At 41.9% G+C, this 21888-nt stretch overlaps 1 protein-coding gene across 5 annotated transcripts in view; it reads right to left on the bottom strand.

Annotated features, from left to right (window-relative positions):
* MYOF (myoferlin) overlaps window positions 1-21888 on the bottom strand; it is a 591005-nt gene that overhangs the window by 401922 nt on the left and 167195 nt on the right. For all 5 annotated transcript variants that reach the window (XM_085606131.1, XM_085606127.1, XM_085606128.1 and 2 more), the window contains exons 4-5: window positions 18474-18582; window positions 9423-9516 (exon numbers count right to left, since the gene is read on the bottom strand). In XM_085606131.1, coding sequence (XP_085462257.1) covers window positions 9423-9516; window positions 18474-18582 — 203 coding nt within the window. The remainder of the gene's footprint in view (window positions 1-9422; window positions 9517-18473; window positions 18583-21888) is intronic.

Below are 21888 nucleotides of genomic sequence, written 5' to 3'. Positions count from 1 at the left end.
AAGCAGCCATTTACAAGGAGCCAATTAGAAAGATGAAAAAAAAAGGGGGAAATGCAAGTCACATACTGCATAGACATACCTGAAATTCTGCAAAGTATGGCTCAAAAGGCCCCAAAAAATGGTACAAAAAAAAATGTTTTCTGTTTTTAAAAGGAAAAATTGGGCGTATTCTGAAGACAAGTATGATGCAAATCTGTATTAGGCAAGCAAGATCTACTTCCTCAGCTATCACAAGCTCTACTACACATTCTTTAAGTCCCATGGGGATTATGTAGATCAAGTTAGGACACGGAGCTCAAAGCACAGAGTTTCTGGGAGTATCAGGACACAGGCATGAACATGGATTCACCAAAACACTAGGGAAGCGACATTTTGCCCCCGTTGCCCAACAATCACATAACAGACATGACATCCATGTATTCCCAAGGCGTGGTAACTACAGAACTTAAAGCCGGTTTTACTTTCTGTCCCTGTAATAGTCGTTATTACCCATAAAAAGAGCTGTAGGAAATACAGTGCCCAGGGTACTCAAGAGAAAGCCAGGGCAAGGGCTGCTGCCCCCGATTATTCACAATTAATGTTCATGGGTGCCATAAATCTATAATGTTGGTCTCTTGCTCTTTTGAATGAAAGAGTACGGCTGCAGATATGTAGTATAAATGATGATTCTGTAGTGAAGTATTAAATATAACAATATGACGCTAGTAATTTACTGCAAAAAATATTATAAGCAGTTCAATCTAAGTCACTTTCTGAAAAGGCTTTAATTCAGAAAAAAGTGGTAAAATGAAGAAAGATTTGAGTTTTAATGATGCACAGCTGCACAAAAATAATCATGTTCCTATACGTTTCTCCTTCCACTCGATTGTTCTTTCAGGGAAATTGCACAGAAATGCTGAAAATCTAGTTCTCTTTTTCATTGTTTGAGCAGCAGTCGTAATTCTGCTCCATCGCCTGCCTATCTCCTGGCAGGAGGCATTGTGACGTCACAACTCAAATGCAATAACTTATTACAGTTGAACAGCCATGTAATTTTCGTATTACAGGTGACTGGAGCCATCGCAGACTGTTTAAAGTGTATAAAGAAAACAAGAGGTTTTGGTACAAGTATTGCAGACTTGAATTATTATATTCTGATTAACCCTTAATTTCTGAGGCTCCCTCAACTTTGTGTGTTAACCGGAGCCAGCAACTCCGCTACAGTTTATAATATTTAATTGTTTAAAGATCATGTAGCAATTTATACAGTACAATCTGATCAATGAAAATTGGTATATAGGAAACCTATTCATTATTTAAATGTACCGAAGACACTGAGTTTAGCAACAGTGGTTATTTGTACAACTCTAAATTCAAGGTTACCCATACCATCAGGTCATTTAGAAGGCATTATGCAAAATGTGTTTTTTCTTTCACATTGGCTTACATTTGAAAGTCAAAAATGAAGAGAAAGGCAATTAATGATACACTTTTATCGAGCTCAGATGAAAAGGTAGGATAGTGCATTAATTAGTGTTTGTGTACTATGGCTATCAATATTTCTGGTTGTGTTTTGGTACTTAATTCCTGGAATTCTTTGCACAGAAGAATAGTGCAACATTTGTATTTCAAACTTGGTTTTGGGACATTTAAAGAATGCCAAATAAGCACTAATTTCTTCGATAGGTAGAAAGAGGTTGCTCCAGAGTATTGCAGCGGAGTCTAAGGCTACATAAGCTGTAGGACCAATACTATTGTAGGGCTAACTCCAACTGGGAGAAATCCCTTTTCACCACTAGCAAAATCTGCACTTTGGTAACAATTCTAGCCCAAACAATATATACAGGCAATTCAGATGACCTGGACTTGCATGGGATATTAGTCTAGGTTACTGGGCAAGAGACCTTCAGGTAAGTTCTTCTGTGGTTCAGCCACAACTGTAATGTCAATGTTTGGCAAATTTGACTTTAGACTACGCACTCGTACAACTATCTAGCTTTGTTGGGCACTGAGTTAAGTTGCTCTGTGATTATACAGATCTAGTGATCCTCTTTACATCCAGATCTATGTCTAGGAGCATCTGGACAAGCTACATGCAGACTACAAAGTAAACATGTGTTCTGCAAATAGCAACCAGCACCAGTATGGCTCAGGGGCAGTGATTCCACAAGCCCCTCAGTAGGCCCACAAACTAAATGTATATATTCACAGATAGGGCAGCCAATAGGCAGCGGAGCACCAGTAATGACGAGGCTTGCTTCATGGAGTCTGAGTGTGAAGTGAGGCTGCACCACATGTAGCAGACTGCAGAGTCTGAGGAACAGTTCCAATCACAGTGCACTTCCTCCCGGCCCGACTCTTATTTGCGTTTAAAAGGCTGGGGCCAGGCTCTTTAACAAAGCAAGGTAGATGACTCATACCTCTCACGTCACCTCATCTTCTACCGCCCCCAGCACAGATGCCTGTGTGTGTCAGGTTAAAATGTCAGCTCTGCCCTGTGGCATAGGTATGAGTTAGGAAGGCCAACAGGAAGCCTTCAAAGCCCCAATTAGCCAGATATTTCACCTGGGAGGTGGTGTTTTGGGACATGAAAGGAGATCAAAGGTAAAGATAATGTGCAAGGACACAATTTGGTGCTGATAAATTAGTTTTGTTTTCAAGCTATTATTTTTATATTCATGTAATGTTGATTTGTTCTGTGGCGCAGCAATTTGCACTGCTGCCCAGTTTTAAGATTCCTTACAATGCTTCCAGAAGAATTACTATAGCTGTTAGGGAATAGGTCAGTGGTAAAATCACTCATAAGTAATTTGCAACCAGGGGCGTAACTTCAGGGGGGGTGTTTCACCCATCTTAACAAATGTATTATTTAATAAATAGTTGGTATAGGCAGTGCTTAATTTGTAAAATATGAAGACCAGGTGCTCAAATGTTTGTCGGAGGCCACACCCACTTTCCCCGCTCCACCCACTTCTGCCACTGGCCCCGCCCACTTCCTCTATTGGCTCCACCCACATCCTCAACTGGCACTACTGAAAGCCAGATGTAATATCGGATCTGAATTTCAGCAAGGGAGCCTTCCTCAAGAAAGGTTTTGATAGGAGGTTCCCCGACCCCCTAAAAAGTTTGAAAAAGATTTAATCAAAAGTGCATTTAAAGCACAATTTTGGAATAAATTAGCTAAAATGACTAATGCATTGTAAAGGGGCACGTGAAATATTCCAGTGTTCTATGTGACGATTTGGGAAGAGGACAATACTGAGATGTGTGCAAAGGTGCTTTGTGTTGTCATTTTTAGCAGAATCTAATTGTGTGTCATGAGTTCAAATATACAACTTTTACATACCTGCTAATATATAAGAGAGGAATCTTCAGAAGCACTAAGCTGCAGTAGGAAATTGTTCCCACTGTAGCAAGTGGCATAAGTCCCCCACTCATATTGTCCCCTGTGATGTTAAACACATCTCCACACCAGATCCAGTCACAGATTCCCTACCATTACTCGAAATATGCAGCTATTTTCAAGTTACAGGGTATTCTATTCGTCACTACCGTTGAAAGACTAAACAGGAAAATTACACATGTGTGCCTGAATTCATCCAATGCCGCAGACCAGGGTGAAAGCTTTACCCATCATGACTCCTAGTGTGCCCTATAAACAAATGCTGGCCACTCTCGGTCAATTCTACACATGTTCACCATCTGTGAATTTGCACAAGAACCAGCCTGCCTGACCTACCCAAGGATCATGCATTTGCAACTCAACATATTTCTGCTGTTACATCAGTGGTGCAAAAATAAAGTGTTTAAGGTAATGAGGTTATAGCCCCAAAACCAGATGGGACTATGAAATATCCGAGTTAGATCTGGAAATCTCTAAGCTCATTGTGCATATGTAAGAATCTGTTGAAGATGACAGATTTTTCAGGTAGTCTCTGTGGCCAGGGAACAAATAGAAGTGAGTGCAACATCAACACCTAAAGGCCATTCAATATCGTCAGACTGATCTGCAACTCTGGAGTGTACTGCAATCAAGGGGTTGCAGTTTGTCAACTACATCGCTGGAAGGTTGAAGGTAATGGAAGCGCAAACAAAAGCCTTTACAGGATGTCATTCTAATTATTGTACAGATATCACAACAAGAAATAAGTGTGCTGAAAAACATTAAACTGGACACACACGGCACTGCATGGATCTTACCTCCCTGCCGAGAACGAAAAAATAAATAAATCCAACTTTCTACATGCCTCATACCAATTTAGACTGACATGCAATATTGGCCACAAGATTAGTCCCTTTGCAAAATATCAATGGAAGATCCTAATTGCCAAATTGTTGTCTGATTAATTTGTTAGGCCTGTCATGAACCCAAGAACATTTAATAGCAGACAAGCCACGATAGGTGGCTTTGGCATGAGGGTGCAAATATTTCAAGGAACGATAGGCATCGCAGAGCTTGAAATTGTGCTTTTGGTTCTGGTTTAAACAAATAAAGTCAAAGCCAATAGTCTGGCTTTCATAGAGTAGACCAAACACAGAAATGTCAAAATTTTACAGTGATGGTAACAATGACAATAGTAGTGATAAGGGTAGTAGGGAGGTTGGTGGGGACAGTGGAAATGGAGGAGGTGGTGATAATAGTGATGTTCGTAATGGTGGTGGTAGTGAATATGACTCAGTGAAATTGTGACAATCATTTAAAAAACCTACTGCAATAAAAAAAATACTGAAAATAATTTCTTCCTATATAGACTGCATGTGTGAGCTAAAATACTGACTGAGTGATGACTTAGTGTATTTTCAGATGAAAAAGAATCACCTCACATTTGACAATCTAATCACTCCATAGGAGGAGGAATGATATGCCAAGCAGGCAACTTCAAGGGGTGTGAGAGATTCTCATCTGGGCGTAGCAATACCCCATTAGATCCATATTTTAAATAACTAGTAACAATATGTCTGCAGATAGCAGCACTGTCAAGCTAAGCCTAAAATTCTAGAAAAAGGCAAGTTTGTCAAAACAGGCAATTTGTGCGTAGACCTCCCAAAGGACGAAGGTGTGTGTGTTTCAGTAGGAGCAGGCAAGGAAAAATATAAACTCAGAGTGAGTTGTTTCAAATTATTGTTCACTTACATACAAGAAAATAATGAAGTTACCTGCCAGAATTATGCCTTAAATAGTTGCATACTGCAGCACAGAAAAGAGGTCAATGTCAGGCTCAGCTTGACATGTTCATGAGCCGGTCTCGTCCACTGCATTGCCACCTTCAGAGCACTGGCTCTCAAGCGATGTTGCAATTTCCATATAAGGTAACTTTTGGTCAAGGGCCAGATAAGAAAGGGAGTTAGTGCAAACCCTTTCTAAAAAGGCATGGCTTAGAGTGTCAAAGATATCTTCCATGCGACGGACAATACACCTAAATACGCCTGACCATTTGTTAGCTTCTGAGGGCTATTGAAAGACCTTCAAGTTCTACCACAGAATGCATTTGGACCTGAATATATTTTGGTGGCTGAATCCATTCCTAGCTCTCAACTCCTGCTGTTCCACTGCTGCCTCCTAAGGGCTGGATTGGAATATAAAATAGGCCCAGGTGGGCACCAAATTAAAAGTGGTCCACATTAGAAAATCAGGGCAGTTATGAACTTGTACAGACATGCTGTATAAGTGTTTTGCAAGGTAAGCAAGCATGCATCCATTTGTGCTTGCTGCAAGCAGGGTTTGTGTTAATACCAGGAAATCAACTGTAAAAACCGGCCCACCAAACCGTAAAACAGGCCCATAAACTGATAATAAAAAAAAAACAGCCCATTCCCAGACCTGCGAGGCCAGCCCTTCAGGCACTGCCAGATTTCCCTGTAGGCAAGTCCACCCCTGCACCTCTTTCATAGACAACACTGCAGAATGTTATCCTGCTCATGTTGCTCTTGATGCCATGTAGAATGCTCGAGTTGTTAATTGTATGTCGAGTATCATCAATGGCCTTTCCTTTGTACACCCACCACTGGGGCTCTTGGTTTCCTGCACATTCAAACACACTAATGTACTGAGGGTGCCAAGGTGCTGTTAAAATATTAGTAGATTACATCATGCACCCCAAATAGTGCCCATTTCATACACTGAAATGTAAGTCACTGCATTCTCTGTAATTATATCTAAAAAATACAGAATTTCCTCTCCCTACTTCTTACTCCCACGAATGCCTCGTAATTCCCACGGTAACAGGGCAGCAGTTTGTTTACTCACTGCCACATGGCAAGTCCTTCAACCAACCTGCTAATATGGTGAAGATTTCCACTGCCCATTCCAGAGGTGTGGCAGTTGATGGGTAGAGAGAAATCAAACCCTAGCCTAGGAAAATATAGCTTTAGCCCTGCCCCTTTGAGCCGCTAAAAAGCTAACAGCGGCTTTGTTGATATTCAAGACTAATGTTACCTTCTATCACACTTTACATTAAACCTTTAGTGCAGCTAACTCCGGCCAATTCCAGTTCCATCTCTGGTGAAAAGTTAAATCAAAATACATTCCATCAACAAGCAATCACCACATAGTAGTAGGGGGTTTAATACATGGATGTATTTCAAAGACAATGATCTACTAACCAGCCACAACAAATCACCAATACACCCTGATCAGCAGAGAAGCATGTAGCCCATCTGCTCTTGGGTTTCCACTAAAATGAGAATATGTATCCAAATTGTAATGTTCATATACTGTCTAGACCCCAATAAAGTAAGACCATCATCGAGTCCGCTTACCGAACCTGCAAAGATTTCCACAACAGTTTTCCCGATCTCAGGACAATAAAATTTAACCACATCTGATTACTAACAACTGATACATATTAACTGCATCCAACAGCACAAAACAACAGGATTAATTAAAAGTTATCTAGATAATCCTTCCTGATATGTGTGGAAGTGGAACACACTGTACCCCACTATTTAAGGCTGTATTTCCAATAATCCTGACACCTGGACTTCATATACTTACCTGTCCTTTCAGAACTCAAACTTTCACAAGACTTTCGGCTCTCACGAGATCAATACAGCGCAATGTACCACTTTGTGCTGTGGTGGACTCTTAAGTCTGTGTGTCAGGCACGAATTGGGACCATGCACCTGTACTATATAACAACAAATGCGCTGTTCCCAGTGCAGGCACAAACCTGAAACCGACAGTTTCTTTAAACCACCGGTTCGCCTCTTCCTGTGCAGGCAGCTATCTGTCTTTAGGCAGAGACATTGATCCCTCTGTAGCCAGGTGTTGTCTCCGCACTCGCCAGCAGGGAAATGTCTGGGGGTGGGGCTGTCAATTGAACCTCCTTCTCCACTGTAAGGGTGCACTGACTGTGCACCACCTGAAGTGACACACAGTCAGTGAGCTCCCAGACAGGTCCTTTGTCTCTCTAAAAGTGCTTCTGTAATATGGTGCAGGCACAGAGGCAAAGTGTTACCTCATTTGCATGGCAAATGAGGAAACACCCACTTGAGATCGAGCCAGCACACATGCAGAGCTCACACAATCAGTATTACAGAAATGGCCAAGCAAGGATCTGGGGCCACTTCAATAATGCCAAACTGCCCCATGAGGGCAGAAAACAGGCACACATGCCGGCTGTGCCCCAGGGCACTTAATGTAGTATGTCCCAGGTGAACAGGTGCAGCTTCTCACTTTGAAGGGATTATTCTTACATAACTATTTATAGCCTTGCTTTCTCCCTATTTCTCATTTTTCCACTTAGGCTTATTAGTAGATTGTCTAACCCTACCCTAAACCATGCATGGTTATCCCTACAATTGCCTTCCTGTTTGTACGTTCAAGTAGTATCAACTGTTTAGTGGAAGCTGGGTCACGTATGCAATATGGTTTCAAATGTGTCTGCAGCCTGCTCACCCTTGTTAACCCATATAGTTAATATAAACAAAAGCACACAAAGCCAGGGAGAAACTTGCATCATTTTCTTTGAGAAATTATGAAAAATGGCATACAAATATGTGAAAGGACACTGTTGTAGGAAGTGTAAAATATGAACACACCACAGAAAATATAAAACACAAGAACATAGCGCAACAACAAACACGAGTAGAAAACACAGAGCTGTATGTGGTTCAAAACCAGTTTAGGACCACGTCTTGCACTGATCAGAGTAAGGTGAAAGGTTCACTTGTGGACACAACAGGATAAGTAACTTGAAAGGATTTCAGTTAAAGGCCAACTCATATATAGCAAGCATGAAGATATCACTGGCCCACACTCGGTGTTTCCAAACAGATTGTAACACGATTAGACAATGTGTGCAGGAAAATTAAATTAGCTTAGAACACATGGAGGTCTTAGGAGCAAAATGATGAAAGTAAACACACTCCTTTTAAATTACATTTTACCACAAAAGCACAAGCATTTACGAGCAGAAGAATGCTAAGTTTGTTAAGCATTGTTGGAAGTGCAATATAGAATTTGTAGAGGATTAGGTCAGAGTTTGGGGTTATAGGGACACAGGTACTTGAGTATTTTTCCGCCTTCAATCTATAAGCTAGAAGTCAATTATTATTTACTGTCTATAATAAAGTATTGTGAAAGATGTGAATAAAAGAAGCTGCTCGAGAAGCGGCAATTTGAGAGCCAAGCAGCCTGCCTGTGTGGCAGGAGGGTCTTTCTCCATGTCGCGACAGTCAGTAAAGAACCGTCTTTGCATTGCCAAGAGGAGTCTGTGTCGGTTTTTCATTTTGACTGTTTCATGTCACCCTGCTACAACACGTTGTTCTTGGTGTTACATGTCAGTCCAGCATCTCACATCCAAAATTGATGCATGGAGTCATTTCGCACTAAATAAAATTGTGTAAAATCAGGCATGAACTGAACAGCCGCTACTCTGGTTCCAATCTTCACATTGTTTCTATGCTCCAATGATAGGATTTATACCCGAATAAAATCTCGATTACACAACTTGTGCAATGGCGTAATCTCTGGCACAATGGGTAACAATTGCCCATGATTTATATGTAGCTAAGGCGAGCAGTTGCTAACCTTGTCATTGCTCGTATTACTGATGCTCTGAGAAGTCACAAAAGAAGTGAAACAAGCAGACTGGAAATAGTGCCGTGGAAGCCATGTTAACATTTTTCTTTGCACACCTTTCTATCCTCAGGCCACAATTAGCAAATAGGAAGGTAATGATGGGATCCCTATGAAGTCACTGACGAACAAAGGTTGAATGATGTCACTACTGCTACACATGGTATTCTGAATTATGGACATCTAGGGTTTAATCATTTGAATTAGGTTTTCACCGCAATACCTTTATGTCTTAAAGTGCTGCCCCTAATAAAGCCAGCTACATGACTAATTCATCGTAAGAGAGCCAATGATGAGAAACAGTAAAATGTGAGTGGTAACGATCAGTGACCAATAATAATCACCGGCCTCATCTTCCACTTACCTACGGTGCCTTGAGCGTTCATCCCTCCTGGGTCATTCGGATTGCCTCCAGTGCCAGACGGTGGCTCGTAGGATACAACGATATCAATGGTTGCCTGCAACACGCAAACAATAGTTAGTAGACAGTGGAAGACAAGACGGTCACCTTATGAGGAGAAATTAGTTGATGAGTTATTTATACCATAAATATATGAGCATTTAATGCACAGGGTCGGAAAGGGACAGAAAATTGGCACGGGCAACAAAATAAAAGTGCCTCCTACTAGCGAATTAAAAAGCTAAAGTAAAAAAAGAGCCCCATGTTTCCAAATCGGCACAGTTTTTAACAGACACGTTGAATAAATGTTTTGCAATGTACGGAAAACTGCATAGATTTGAGCTTGCAGCAAGCAATGCTTGTTTTAATATAAGGGAAAACAGTAAAAAACGCCTACCAAAAAATAAAACACCCACACCACAGCCCAAAAAATGCCCCACACAGTGACCTGTTAGACCAGCACCTCGGGCACTGCCCGATTACCCTGTAGGCCAGTCCGATTCTGGTTATGTACTTTAGAGGAGATGAAGAAAAGAAATATGAAACGATATGCAAAGCGTTAGGTAATCAAAATACAGATACCCAACTCCCCTTTTCTATTTTTCTGTTTCTTGCACCTCACAAATACCTTATCTGCTCTTCCATCAGATATTTACGGATTCCCTGATCATTAAGGTGATCAAAATGGGATTTTAATGGAAACTGAATAATCATACTACTACATTGTAGGTTTCTTTTGATGGTTTAGATTTAATTGGAAATGTAATAAAAGTATTAAGGCAAGTAAGTAGAATGCAGACCCAAGCACAGTGGATCTACAGGGTGGGTGTGCACTTCTGCAGTATCACACGCAAATAATTCAACAACTACAAACAATATATTATAGGACGTCAGAGTAACATTCGACAAGCTTTATCTGGAAAACGTTTTATTGCGTTTTCAATTCTACGTCACTAAAACGACAATCTCATTTAATGAGCAGCACCAAACAATGGCTCGAGATCCAACGCACTGGGAAAGGAAACCCTGCGGCTGGAGCGGAAGCTTATAATTTGCAGAGGAAAAAGCAAACGCATCAATTCCTCCTAAAGGGCAGCCAGCCAGCAGCGTCTCTGTGGTGTGTACATAAGACGGGGCGATAATCAAATATTGCTGCACTGCCAGCCAATGGATAAGACTTGTGCCGAGCCCATGGAGTCCATTTATGAAGAACTGCTCAGACCTGCTACTAGAGTGTTGACTTTCGTTACTCAAGCCACTGTTGAAAGAGAAAAGCTCTATGTGGGGAAAAGGCAACCACTTGTTCTCTTGCAGCCGGTCATTTTTTGTTTGCACGAGGTGAAAAAGTGATCTGCCCAGAATCACAGGATGTTGAGAGTCCCTACCGAGGCTCGAACCCAGTTCCACAAATTCAAGGTCGACCGCTCTAGCGGTTAGGCTAAATTGTCTCCTCACCCGTTGGGACTCTTTGAAGGCAGTAGAGTGAGGTTGCTGCAGCCAATGATGGTACACGTGCCTACCTTCCATCTCAACACTGCCGGGCTACAGTGGTAAGAACTGCACCAGGAGCAGTAAAAAATATTTTTATACTACTAGTGGCATCACAAGGTGCCAGGGCCTCAATATGGGCAGGTGAAATGGGTCCCCCTACCCTGGAGGTCTTGTAAAAGAGCCATTACTGGGATGCAGCAGACTCCTCGGAATGCTTGGGCAGGACTGTAGATACAGCCTTGAATAAAATCAAGTGGACAAAGGAAATGCAAAAAATGAAAAGCATGGGTGTATAAAAATGAAACGAACACTTGGTGAAAGAAAGTGAAACAAAATAACCCAATTTCACAGCAAAAAATAAAACAAGAAGCCTGTAGAGAAAAAAATGTGAAATAGTTTAGAATTCTTATTTAATAATTGTATATTACCCTCAATTCAAATTTATCATTACGATCCTTGAATCCAAGGGCTAATAAAGCACACATAAATAGAAATAAAATCACATTGGAAGACCACAAAAATCTAAGAGATTACGCAATTGTAGGGTAGAACCTCTTGGCTCCCAGTTCACAATGATTGCCGTAAATCAACCTTCCATACATAAAATACAGCCATCAGCATAACACAAATATTGTTTCAGCTTGAATTCGGGAGTAGGACATAAATAACATATTTCGCATAAGAATATTGTGGTGCTTAAATGGAGTACATATTTTTCTCCTACCCCACTCAATCTCCATTTCCAAAAGTGAGCCTGTGAACAATGGCGGCTCTTACGGAAGTAACTCGAAAACCTGGGATTCATCCAACAGTTTTGGTAAAGAAGTGAGCAGGTAACACAGATCACCAACTTCACCCTAGCTTGTCACTACCAGAGAACATGCTGATCAAATCAACAGATGAAAGAGAAGCAAGAGACACCAAAACTGTATAAAAGCCCAGATCCATCATCTCAGTACTGGTCTTACATAAACGAGGCCTGGACGGTGAGAAGAGACAGAGACATGATCCGAACTGCAGATACAGAGGGAGACCTTCCTGAGAACAGAGTATCTCTTCGGAATAATGGATGTGACTTCAGCTCCAACAGTTGAACGAGGAGCAGGCACTGGCCTGCTTTCCTCCAAGATGTCAAGAATATGCAGCCTTTGGCAGTGTGGTCTACATGGATATACAAAAGTTAAATAAGAGAATGAAGAGGCCCTCAGTCTTGTGAGCAGAGGACCAACCTGGGGCAGTCTTCTTCAGTGAAACACTAGCTGGAACTGTAGAGCTAGGCAGGGGAACGCAAAGGAATTGCTCATTCACCTACAGAGAACCTCCACGATGAAAGGCACTAACATCAGAGAAGCCCAACATCATGCGGTCATGGTGCACTCTTATTTTGAAGGCCTCTAACCAGCCACATTCTTTACCCAAGGAACCTCTCCTGAAATTAAACATTACCTCAATGTTGACTTTTCTGAATTAAATCATGATGGATCATTTAAAGGGTTTGCATTAAACTTTATCTTTACTCTCAATGCGCGTGGCTGCATTCGGGCTATTAGTTCAGTAAAAATAATAGTTCATTAGCTCCACTCTTTCCTGACTGTACTCTGGTGCACAGATCTGAAGTTCAGAGGTCTTAGCATCAGCCTACCGGTTACTGAGGAACAGGCTCCAGGTATCGGAATTTTAGTCGAAAAACGAAAAAGCTGAGAAAGGATAAGCAGCACTGCTAGAGGCTTTAAAAGTATGGCGTAGCCCGGGGAGTAACACAGCCCATGTGCAGTAGCAGCCATGGGTGGCACAGTGAAAACTAGGATGCAGCAGTCACCGGCCAGGCTAAAGCCCAAAGCACAGTGCGGAGCGTGGTCTGCATCTGTACTGGAGATCATCATGAGCCATCGGCTGCTTGGTGTGGAGTCATCGGTTTGGGGCACCTCCTTTCTATTTTTGGTTGGGGCATCCTCAGTTTAAACAGATTAAAGATCCCATTTGTTCTTTGGAATTATTTTAATAAATTCATATCCATTATTAGCGCTTCACATCAAAAACCCTCTTGCGATTTGTGTTTTGACTTATTAAATTTCAGGATAATTTAAACATGCTTTATCAGTACGGTGAACTTTGTCCACTTCTTGCTCAGAGGGAAGTTCTCCATAGTAGTCTTATCCTTAAGCCAAGAATAATTTTACCCTAAGTAGCCATTTACTGCATTGAAAAAATATATACGAACCCCATAATAATCATGACCTTTTTCATAACCTGGTGAGCCTTAAAGACATTGTTAGATTTTTATGTAAGCCTGACAATGTTTTATTGTGCTTTGCTTGTAAAGGGTGGTGTAGGTTTCGAGTTAGAGGCAGGTCATATCTCTTTCACTAGCACAAAAGATAGTAATACAAGCAGGGCTTTAAGTGGGCCGGGTCCTGCTGGTGCTCTGCATCGGCAGTTCTAAAAAGCAGTTGCTGAGACTGGTCCCTATCGGGCTCCCCATTTTTGCCCTCATCCTCAGACTGAAAAATAATTCTTAACTCTGCAGTTTGCCACCATTCACTGCCTTTTGTTGTAACTTCAAAGAGACTCTGTATAGTTCTTTCAAAGTAGGGAATTTTCAAAATTCAATACAACAAAGCCATCGTTGTTGCTTATTTATCTTATGCAACTAACAACCATTGACAAAGCCAATAGTCCTGGCTTGTTGTAGGTGTAATTTTCCTTGTTGTATTATATATCTGGATGCAATGACAGAAGCATCAAATTGCCAGTCGGAGGGCACACTATGCTAAGCGCAGAGTTTTAGCTTACTTATTAAGCTATGCACTAATTACATCAGCCACTCTCCATTGAGAGCCCCCTCAGTTTTTTCATCCCACTTAAAGCCCTGAATACAAGGGTAGTCTGACATCACTTCCACATGTCATGCTAGGGCCAGTCAGAAAGAAAATGAAGTTTATAAATGATGCTTGGGAAACATAGTCCTGCACTGCCTCGGGTGCAAAGCAGTGGCAATAGTAGACTGACAAACTGAACAGAATTTGCTTATTTACTTTGGCGTATCAGCTAAAGCATGGCCTCCAGACCCACCTCGTTAACTAAAAAAGTAAACAAAGCGTTTATGTCTTTAAACTGGTTTGTAAATGCTCGTAAGGCATATTTAACTGTTCACAATATGCACAATACATTTCCACTAAATTCTTGATGCAATTGACATTGACAATTTCTAATTGTCAAACACAGAGGTTTGGTTAGCCTGTTTTCGCCAAGTTGGCTTTCTTCCTTTTAGTAATTCGACCACCTCAGCAGCACAAAGGAAGCTACTGCTGCCTCATGTATGCCTCAGTGCACTATAGTGAGGGGCACCTACTTGAGACCGCGTCCTCCTACAGAACCTGCGAAGAACCTCCCTACCCTCAAATCCACCATATATGGGTATAACATTGTATTGTCCACCAGCATTAAAGCCATCTGTAAAGAATCAATCACAACTTATAAGACCACATCTTTTTGAAGTTTTATATAGTAGCACAAACTCGATCCGAAGGTACTGTAGTGCTTTACATGAGAACTAGTTGCATTACACAAGGTCACATTCATTGTTTAGGCACGGGGAGATAAGTGATTTGTCCAGAATCACAGGATGTTGAGCCAACGCAGAGAGTCGAACATGGTTCCACAGTTTCAAAGTCAGTAACACTGGTCGGAACGCCACATCCTCTTTCATATGGATAAAAGCAGTCCTCACCGCAAAAGATTCTGCCAGCTACCAATCAATCGCAAATGTACAATTCCTACGAAAAGAGTAAGCAAATAGTCTTTTTCCAAACAAAAGAACAAGTTAAAGTCAACTCTATCGTACAAGACCAGCAAAACCTTTATCTGGTATCAGGCAGTGCACCTCGACTGAAACAGAAGGTATTCAACTGATGGATGGCACCCTCTGAATCACACAACAGGACCCCTCACTCCTCGTGGTCCCTGGTCCTGTTTGATATCTCAACAAAATTAGTGATCACTAACCACCATTTCCAGAACAGGAGCCCCTTATTACACATGAAATTGAATAAGAGGGGACTAATTCGCCTGCCTCTACAGCCAGCAAAAGCACATCCTCATAGGTACCTCCAAATCCCATTGCCATAGGCCACCTGAGTATTACCTCAAAGATTACCAGCAGCACCCGCTTCGATCACACTCAAAACAGGCAGCATGGGCAGCAGCAGTGGAACTGCCTTAAGGTGCATGACACAAGCAATGCAAAGAAACAATCTTAGTGGAGAATCCACTCCATCACCTGCAGTGGGGGTTTGCGACTGACAATTTAATCAGAGACGTGGGTCCCAAATAACACTGCCGGAGAATAGCATACAGGTGAAGGGCTGGGGAACAAGAAAGCAGAGGCGCTAAATGGAATGACAAAGAAAAGTTATGAAAGTGAGTCCAAAATGTGGTGAACAAATGAAAGACAACATTTTGAAGGAAAAGGATGAAAGGATAAGAGAACACATTTTTGAATGAAAAGATTTAAGTACTGAAGGACAAAAAAAGAATGGACAGCTGAAGACAGGATGACAAAGAATGGAAAGATTCAGAGTAAAGAGTATAAAAGGAAAAAGATGGAAGAAAAAATGGCATGAGTAAAACAGATGAAAATACAAGGAGTAAATGAAGGATAAAGGGGGGAAGAAAGGTTGGAATGATTGAAAAATATGGAAACAAGGAAAGATGAAGGATGAAAGAAAGAATAATAATAAAGGATAAAAGGAGGAATCTGAAAGTAAAAGAAAAACGAAAAAAGAAGGAAATATGAAAAAGTAATTACGTTAAGTTGAAGAAAAGACATTACTGGGAACATCCTGGGCACAGTGGTGAAGACCCAGGTCAAACGTGTCCAGGACAATGCTCCATTTTGCTACAATTTGTTATTGGGGCCTCAACGGTCTCTGGGGTGAGGCGATATATCTGGCATACCTCAACAGTTTAAGAATAATTCATGATGGGCCCATCAGAACTGCCTGTAAAGCCAACTCCTCTGGGGAATGTCATTGTCAACAGGTAGCTCTTGAAGTTTTAGTTAATTTCCAGGTTGTACACTCAATTTCGTAATGGCTCTACTGAGATATTCTTTGAGAAATGTCCATTTGGCTCAATTGGCTGAAATATTTCCTAGGAGTGATGTGGAGGGGTAACAACTTGCCAAAAACGACTAAAAACTACTAGGCTGTATCGGGCTGCATCTGTGGTCCGGGAACCCCTGGGGTCCACAAAGCCTACTTAGGAGGTGCCCGACAGCTGCAAAAATGAAATAATATTAACAGATTCATAACGTATATATAATTGAAGCAACATTTAAAGTTGTTAAGTTTCAAAACATCCTGTTAATGTTACGGAATTTGAAATTAGAGGCTAAAAATTAAGCTATTATCCTTAGACTGAGTCGTGGGAGCAGTACAAGTGCATCAAACAGAATATAGTATGGACAATGAATGGCCCAAATTGAATTTAGAAAAGTTGTAACCTCATTGAAAATAAAATTCTGAATTTCATTTCAATATTGGGTTGTAAATTAAATAAAATATATCATATATACATTTGTTTGAAGAATGCTGGTTTCTGTATTTGTTACATATTGTTTGGCATTTCTATCATTATAGTAATGACTCAGTGAGGGTCCTCGGATTCGAATAATGATTCAGTGGCGGTTCCAGTAATGATTAAGTGGGAGGTCCACATAAGTCAAAAGGTTAAGAACCACTGGCTTGATCATTCCGCTCGCTCGCCCAGTACAATTCAAGATATAGGTCAAAGTGGTGGTATTTATTTTCTTTGTCTGGCTAGTCCCTTGCACAGCAATCAGCCCTGCAACCACCCATCACACACACACAGGAAAGGCACAATGCACCCAGCAGCAGTGCAAAACAAGCATTGGCATAGCCAATAGGTCTCGCCTTTGGGACCTTATAAGTGTTTACCAATGCAACAGTTGCATAACTAAATACTTATAAGGTCCCAAAAGCGAGACCTATTGGCTATGCCAAGCGGCTGTGCGGCCGCGAAAGTAAAAGTGATCGCGATCAAACATCAAAGCGGCCGTGCGGCCGCGAAACTGAAAGTAATCACGATGAAGCGCAGCACGCATGCCCGCGCACTGTAGCTCTAAGCTGGCCTGGTAGCACTTTTTGGAGCCCTCTCAATAAGTCTCGCCAGACCAGCGCATGCGCTGGGTCAGGCGAGACCTAAACAGGAGAAGCACAGCCCAAACAGCAGCTGACAAAACTCCCCTTGAAAATAATGACAATGTTCAAGTAAACAGTGCAGAAGGGCTGTGCACTCATTTGCAGCCAATTTCCTCAATGGATCGCTCAAGTTGGAGTCTCCTTACAGGAAGGACCTTCTGTAATGCAGGAAGAGGACAAGAAATGATGACGGCAGGAACAAGTAAAGAAACTGCAGTTTTTAGCAGAGCAATGTTTGTTCAAGGAGCTGCTGTAGAGTGAGAGGTGACCACTTTCATAATCTTGATACACAGTGACCTTGAATACATATAAATTGCAAATCACTGGCAGTGGATATGGTAATGGGCAGGTGAACACAGTGCACCCAATTCCAAATTTGACGACTCTAAATGGGGAATGGCTTGCAAATTACATATGAATTTTTTAATGTCAGTGTATGCAAATCGCTATTTTTGAATATTTGCAGGAGTTTTTATATGCCGGAACTCATTGGGCTCAACTTCAGATCAACTTGTACTTCCGTTTCCAGCACAAATAGGATTAACAGCCCATTTGTAATCACGGGTGAAAAACTAAAATCCCTTGAGCGATAATAAGCAAAACACCCATTTAATAAATAAATTTAAAAAGCCCCCCCCCCCCATGTACATATTGAAGTACCTTGTGATCCCTCGGACACTACAAGGGTGCTCAGCCTATAGATTGGTGCCTTAGCACGTCAGGTAACTCCTCTATGGCTTGCAACATCCCAAGAGTGTACTGGTGAGCACACTTCGCCCCACAAAGTATAGCAATGCAAATAAATCCAGAGCGGCATTCTTAACACCATGGCTAAGAAAATTTGCAGGAACCCCGGACGTGTGTTGGCCTTTCACTCTTGAAACAGATTACAAAGTGAAATAAACCAGACAGAAAGGCCATGCGCAAACTGTAAAAACGAGGGAGATAAAATAGGTGGTAATGAAGGCAAAGGAGTAAAGCATAGGTCCAAATACCAACGACAAGACAGTCTTATCGACATGGTAGATGAAGAAAGGGAGGGACGGGGAATGTGGTATTAAATGGAATGAAAGGTACTAGTAAAGGTTAATGGCATCCCACCCCATATAAAGTGGCTATATTTGCTTCTAAAGCAGGATTTTGGAGGGCGATTCTTAAAAACAGTGAGTTTGTTGATTAGTTGAAGGTGCCTGAGGTGGTAGTTTCATAGATTTGCTACTGACTCGGAGTGATCTACCACCACATCTGTATAGGGGCACTGCATTATTTTTTTTTTTATATATATTTGAAAGGAGATTCTTACCCCACATGGTTGTCCTTTCTCGTTCAGAAGTGCCACACCTTTGTATGGAAGAGATCTGCTCTGGCCACCTAAGAGCTCCTTAAGGTAGACTATTGCTGTCCCAATTAATCTGGAAAAAAGGAAAAAACTCATTACAATACAAAAAGGACAGCACAGCTTTCTTAAAGGACAAGTGCATGCATTTTCTCCCAAAACAATAGTGATTGAGCTGCTGGGAGAGTTCATTCTTGTTAGTACTGGTTACCTTGAAATCAGTTGGCGTCATCACACCCTAAGGAGCCCAGAGCTTCGTGTGTGATGTACCAATGGCTCCCAAGTTATGAAGAACTCTGACATTCTCTTATCACATATAATGGGGGATGCAGGTTTTGTTAACCTACGTTATAGCATTATACTACATTATAGTTCATTCTAAGGGGGGGGGAGAATGCGGGGAGGTTGGGAGCACATCAAACAGTTAGGACTGACAAACATACTACACAGGAACTCCCGGATTCTGAAAACTGGAATACATAAGCACCCATCTTAAAAGCCAAATGTAAATCTTCCCTAGGGTCTGTATAAATAAAAATCTGTGAGAAAGGCATACCCTTGAGAACTGTCTAAAATTCAGTATATAATCTTGGAGGTGCAAACGTATGTTTGTGGGCTTCATTACACAATTAAAAAGAATATGTAGCTTTATATTGAAAAGAAATAAATTAGGGAACAAGGACATTTTGTTAAAAATGAAGTGGTGATACAAACTGGTGGGTTTGTCTCCAAGTGACGTTAGCAGTACATGAAATGTAGCGTGATGTGTCTTTTACGAGGCACTTGTACACCCAGAGTATTTCCTGGCACCACTGAAATGGAGTAACAAAAGTGCTGGCACGGATGAATGAATCTGCAACACCAGAAGACATAAATGAAGACTAGAAGGCACAGTGTTCCGATGTGCAGGTGCGCACTCTTCGAATGGTAGATGCCAGGGCCTGGCAATAAGAAAGGAAGAAATGACCAACAGGCCAATGGAGGCAGAAGTCAGCTTAGATGTCAGCTGAGCTTTGAAAAGGTGTGTCATTAATCAAAGGGTAGTGTCAGAGTTTTGAAGGATATTTGGTTCTTAAGCAAGGAGCACAGACCATACGAAAAATTGTCAATCCTTTTTAATTCAAGGGGACTCTGGCTAGGACAGTCTGGATACACTGAAACTAGAAACCTTGAATTAGTTTCCATAACTAAGACATAATGACAGAGGTGTATACAGCTGAAGATCGACGAATGAAAAGTCAGAAATGAAAAATAATTTGTTACTGCTTGAAATGCTAGACTTTGACCACATTTAAGTGCAAACTTTCTTGGTTAGGTCAGAGTGAACTGGGCGCTCTAGCATGTAACGTGCTTAGAAGCTGTTCAACACTGGCCTATGTAGTAGCACCGCAAACCTGTATACTAGACCTGGGAGCCAGCAGCACTGAGCAATATTGTGGGATTTGTTTTCAGGTGGTTGGCCGACATACACTACGCGAGGGCACTCAGAGAAACTTTGATAGGACAAGCAAAATTGTTCATGAGACTGAGAACAAGCTGGGTTTCATTAACATATATAATCTGTACACTGTACCCCATGTGAATGATCAGTTGAGGAAGCAGTCTGAAATCAGCCCTGAGGGACATACATATTAACGAGTTTAACAGATAACTAGTTTGGTACAAAGTAGCGAATCCAACCCAGGAGACAGTCCAGTACGCGTTTTCACTAAGGGCTTGTGCGGTACCTTTCCATTTTATCTGTACGGTATGAATGATGGTTGCTTGAAAGTCAAGTTCGATGATTTGATAGCCAGACGAGACCTAAAAATGGCAATCGCGTAAGCAATCGCTCAGCGAGACTTATGTAGGGGCTAGAGAAAATGCTCCCAAAGGCTTCCCAGGCGGATCGGGTGGCGGTTACGCGCACAACAACGCGCATTCCATTTGCCACCAGCTACTTCCTGCGCCGCCTCACGCATTCAGAGAGATTTAGTGAGGGGCACAAGACCTTAGGAATGCGGTTTATGGCCAGTGCATGTGAGGCATTCAAGCGCGGAGCTGGCATCGGACTTGAAAGCAGCAGACTGCTTTCACCAGTGCGCTCGGCCTCACTTCCTTCATCCCCTCTTACAACAATTAACTTTCGTTATAACTCACACCCCATATGCTCGTTCCCTCACACCCTTCCTTTGATGTCAGCTTTTCTTGTTGTTTACAAACCACGCCGCACACTGCCTCACACTGCCCACACACTGCCGCACGCCACACACTGCCGCACGCCACACACTGCCGCACGCCACACACTGCCGCACGCCACACACTGCCGCACGCCACACACTGCCGCACGCCACACACTGCCGCACGCCACACACTGCCGCACGCCACACACTGCCGCACGCCACACACTGCCGCACGCTGCACGCCACACTACTGCACGCCGCACTACTGCACGCCGCACACTGCTGCACGCCACACACTGCTGCACGCTGCTGCATTACTCACTGCTGCATGCTGCACGACAATGCTGCACGCCGCACACTGCTTTTATGCGAGTTTATGCTACTGACAATGTAAATGACAATGCCTTTTATTTGTTTTAAAACCAAAACATAAATAAAAGGCATTGTAATTTTACAATGCCAATAGCTCAAACTCTTATAAATGCGAGACCTATTGCATTGCAAATGCTTGTTATAACGGGCGAGAGGCTAGGGTCACTATTGTGTCTTGGACTTACAAATACACTAGGACCTAGATATGTATAAGGATACTTGGGTCCCTTGTCAAGGTTTTTTTTAGATATAATATATGTTGATTAGGGGTGTAGACCTGGTCAAGAAACCCTCACCTCCTATTTTGTTTAGGAGGCGATGGTTTCTTATAGAGGGTTTCTTGAAGTTACCAGTAACCAGGAACACGTGAGCAAGCCTTCCCAGTGCACAAGAAGCCAAGCAGCAGGCAGCCATTCTGAGGACTTCAGGAAACTCCATGACAGTAAGCAAACTGACTGATGCTGGATCATTGAACGCGGAATAGAAGCTTGAACATCAAGGATAAAAGATGTAAAAACAGAATGCGAAATATCCACCATGCAAAGACACTGAGAAGCGATACCAAGCACTTGCACCCTACATGTGCTTGGACTAGAGTTAGAATATTAAATGAACAATAAACTAACCCTGTACCACAATAGGGCTTTATGATCTAAAAACAGGTTGAATATTTTGCTTGAAGATATGCTCAATAGATTGTCAGTCTATATTCCGAGTATACTTTTTGCAGTCCAGTGCTTTCATATGAAATTAAAGCATCTTCTACAGCATAAGAAGTGCAAAATGACATTTTCAATTGCTACTGTGGGAGGTGGTGCATCGACATTGAAATCTAAGCGGGTAGAAAT

This window comes from Triturus cristatus, chromosome 1_2, assembly GCF_964204655.1.
Source record: "Triturus cristatus chromosome 1_2, aTriCri1.1, whole genome shotgun sequence".
NCBI classification, from domain to species: Eukaryota; Metazoa; Chordata; class Amphibia; order Caudata; family Salamandridae; genus Triturus; species Triturus cristatus.
Note: the sequence above shows the minus strand (reverse complement) of the source record. Positions and strands in the feature narration are given on the sequence as shown.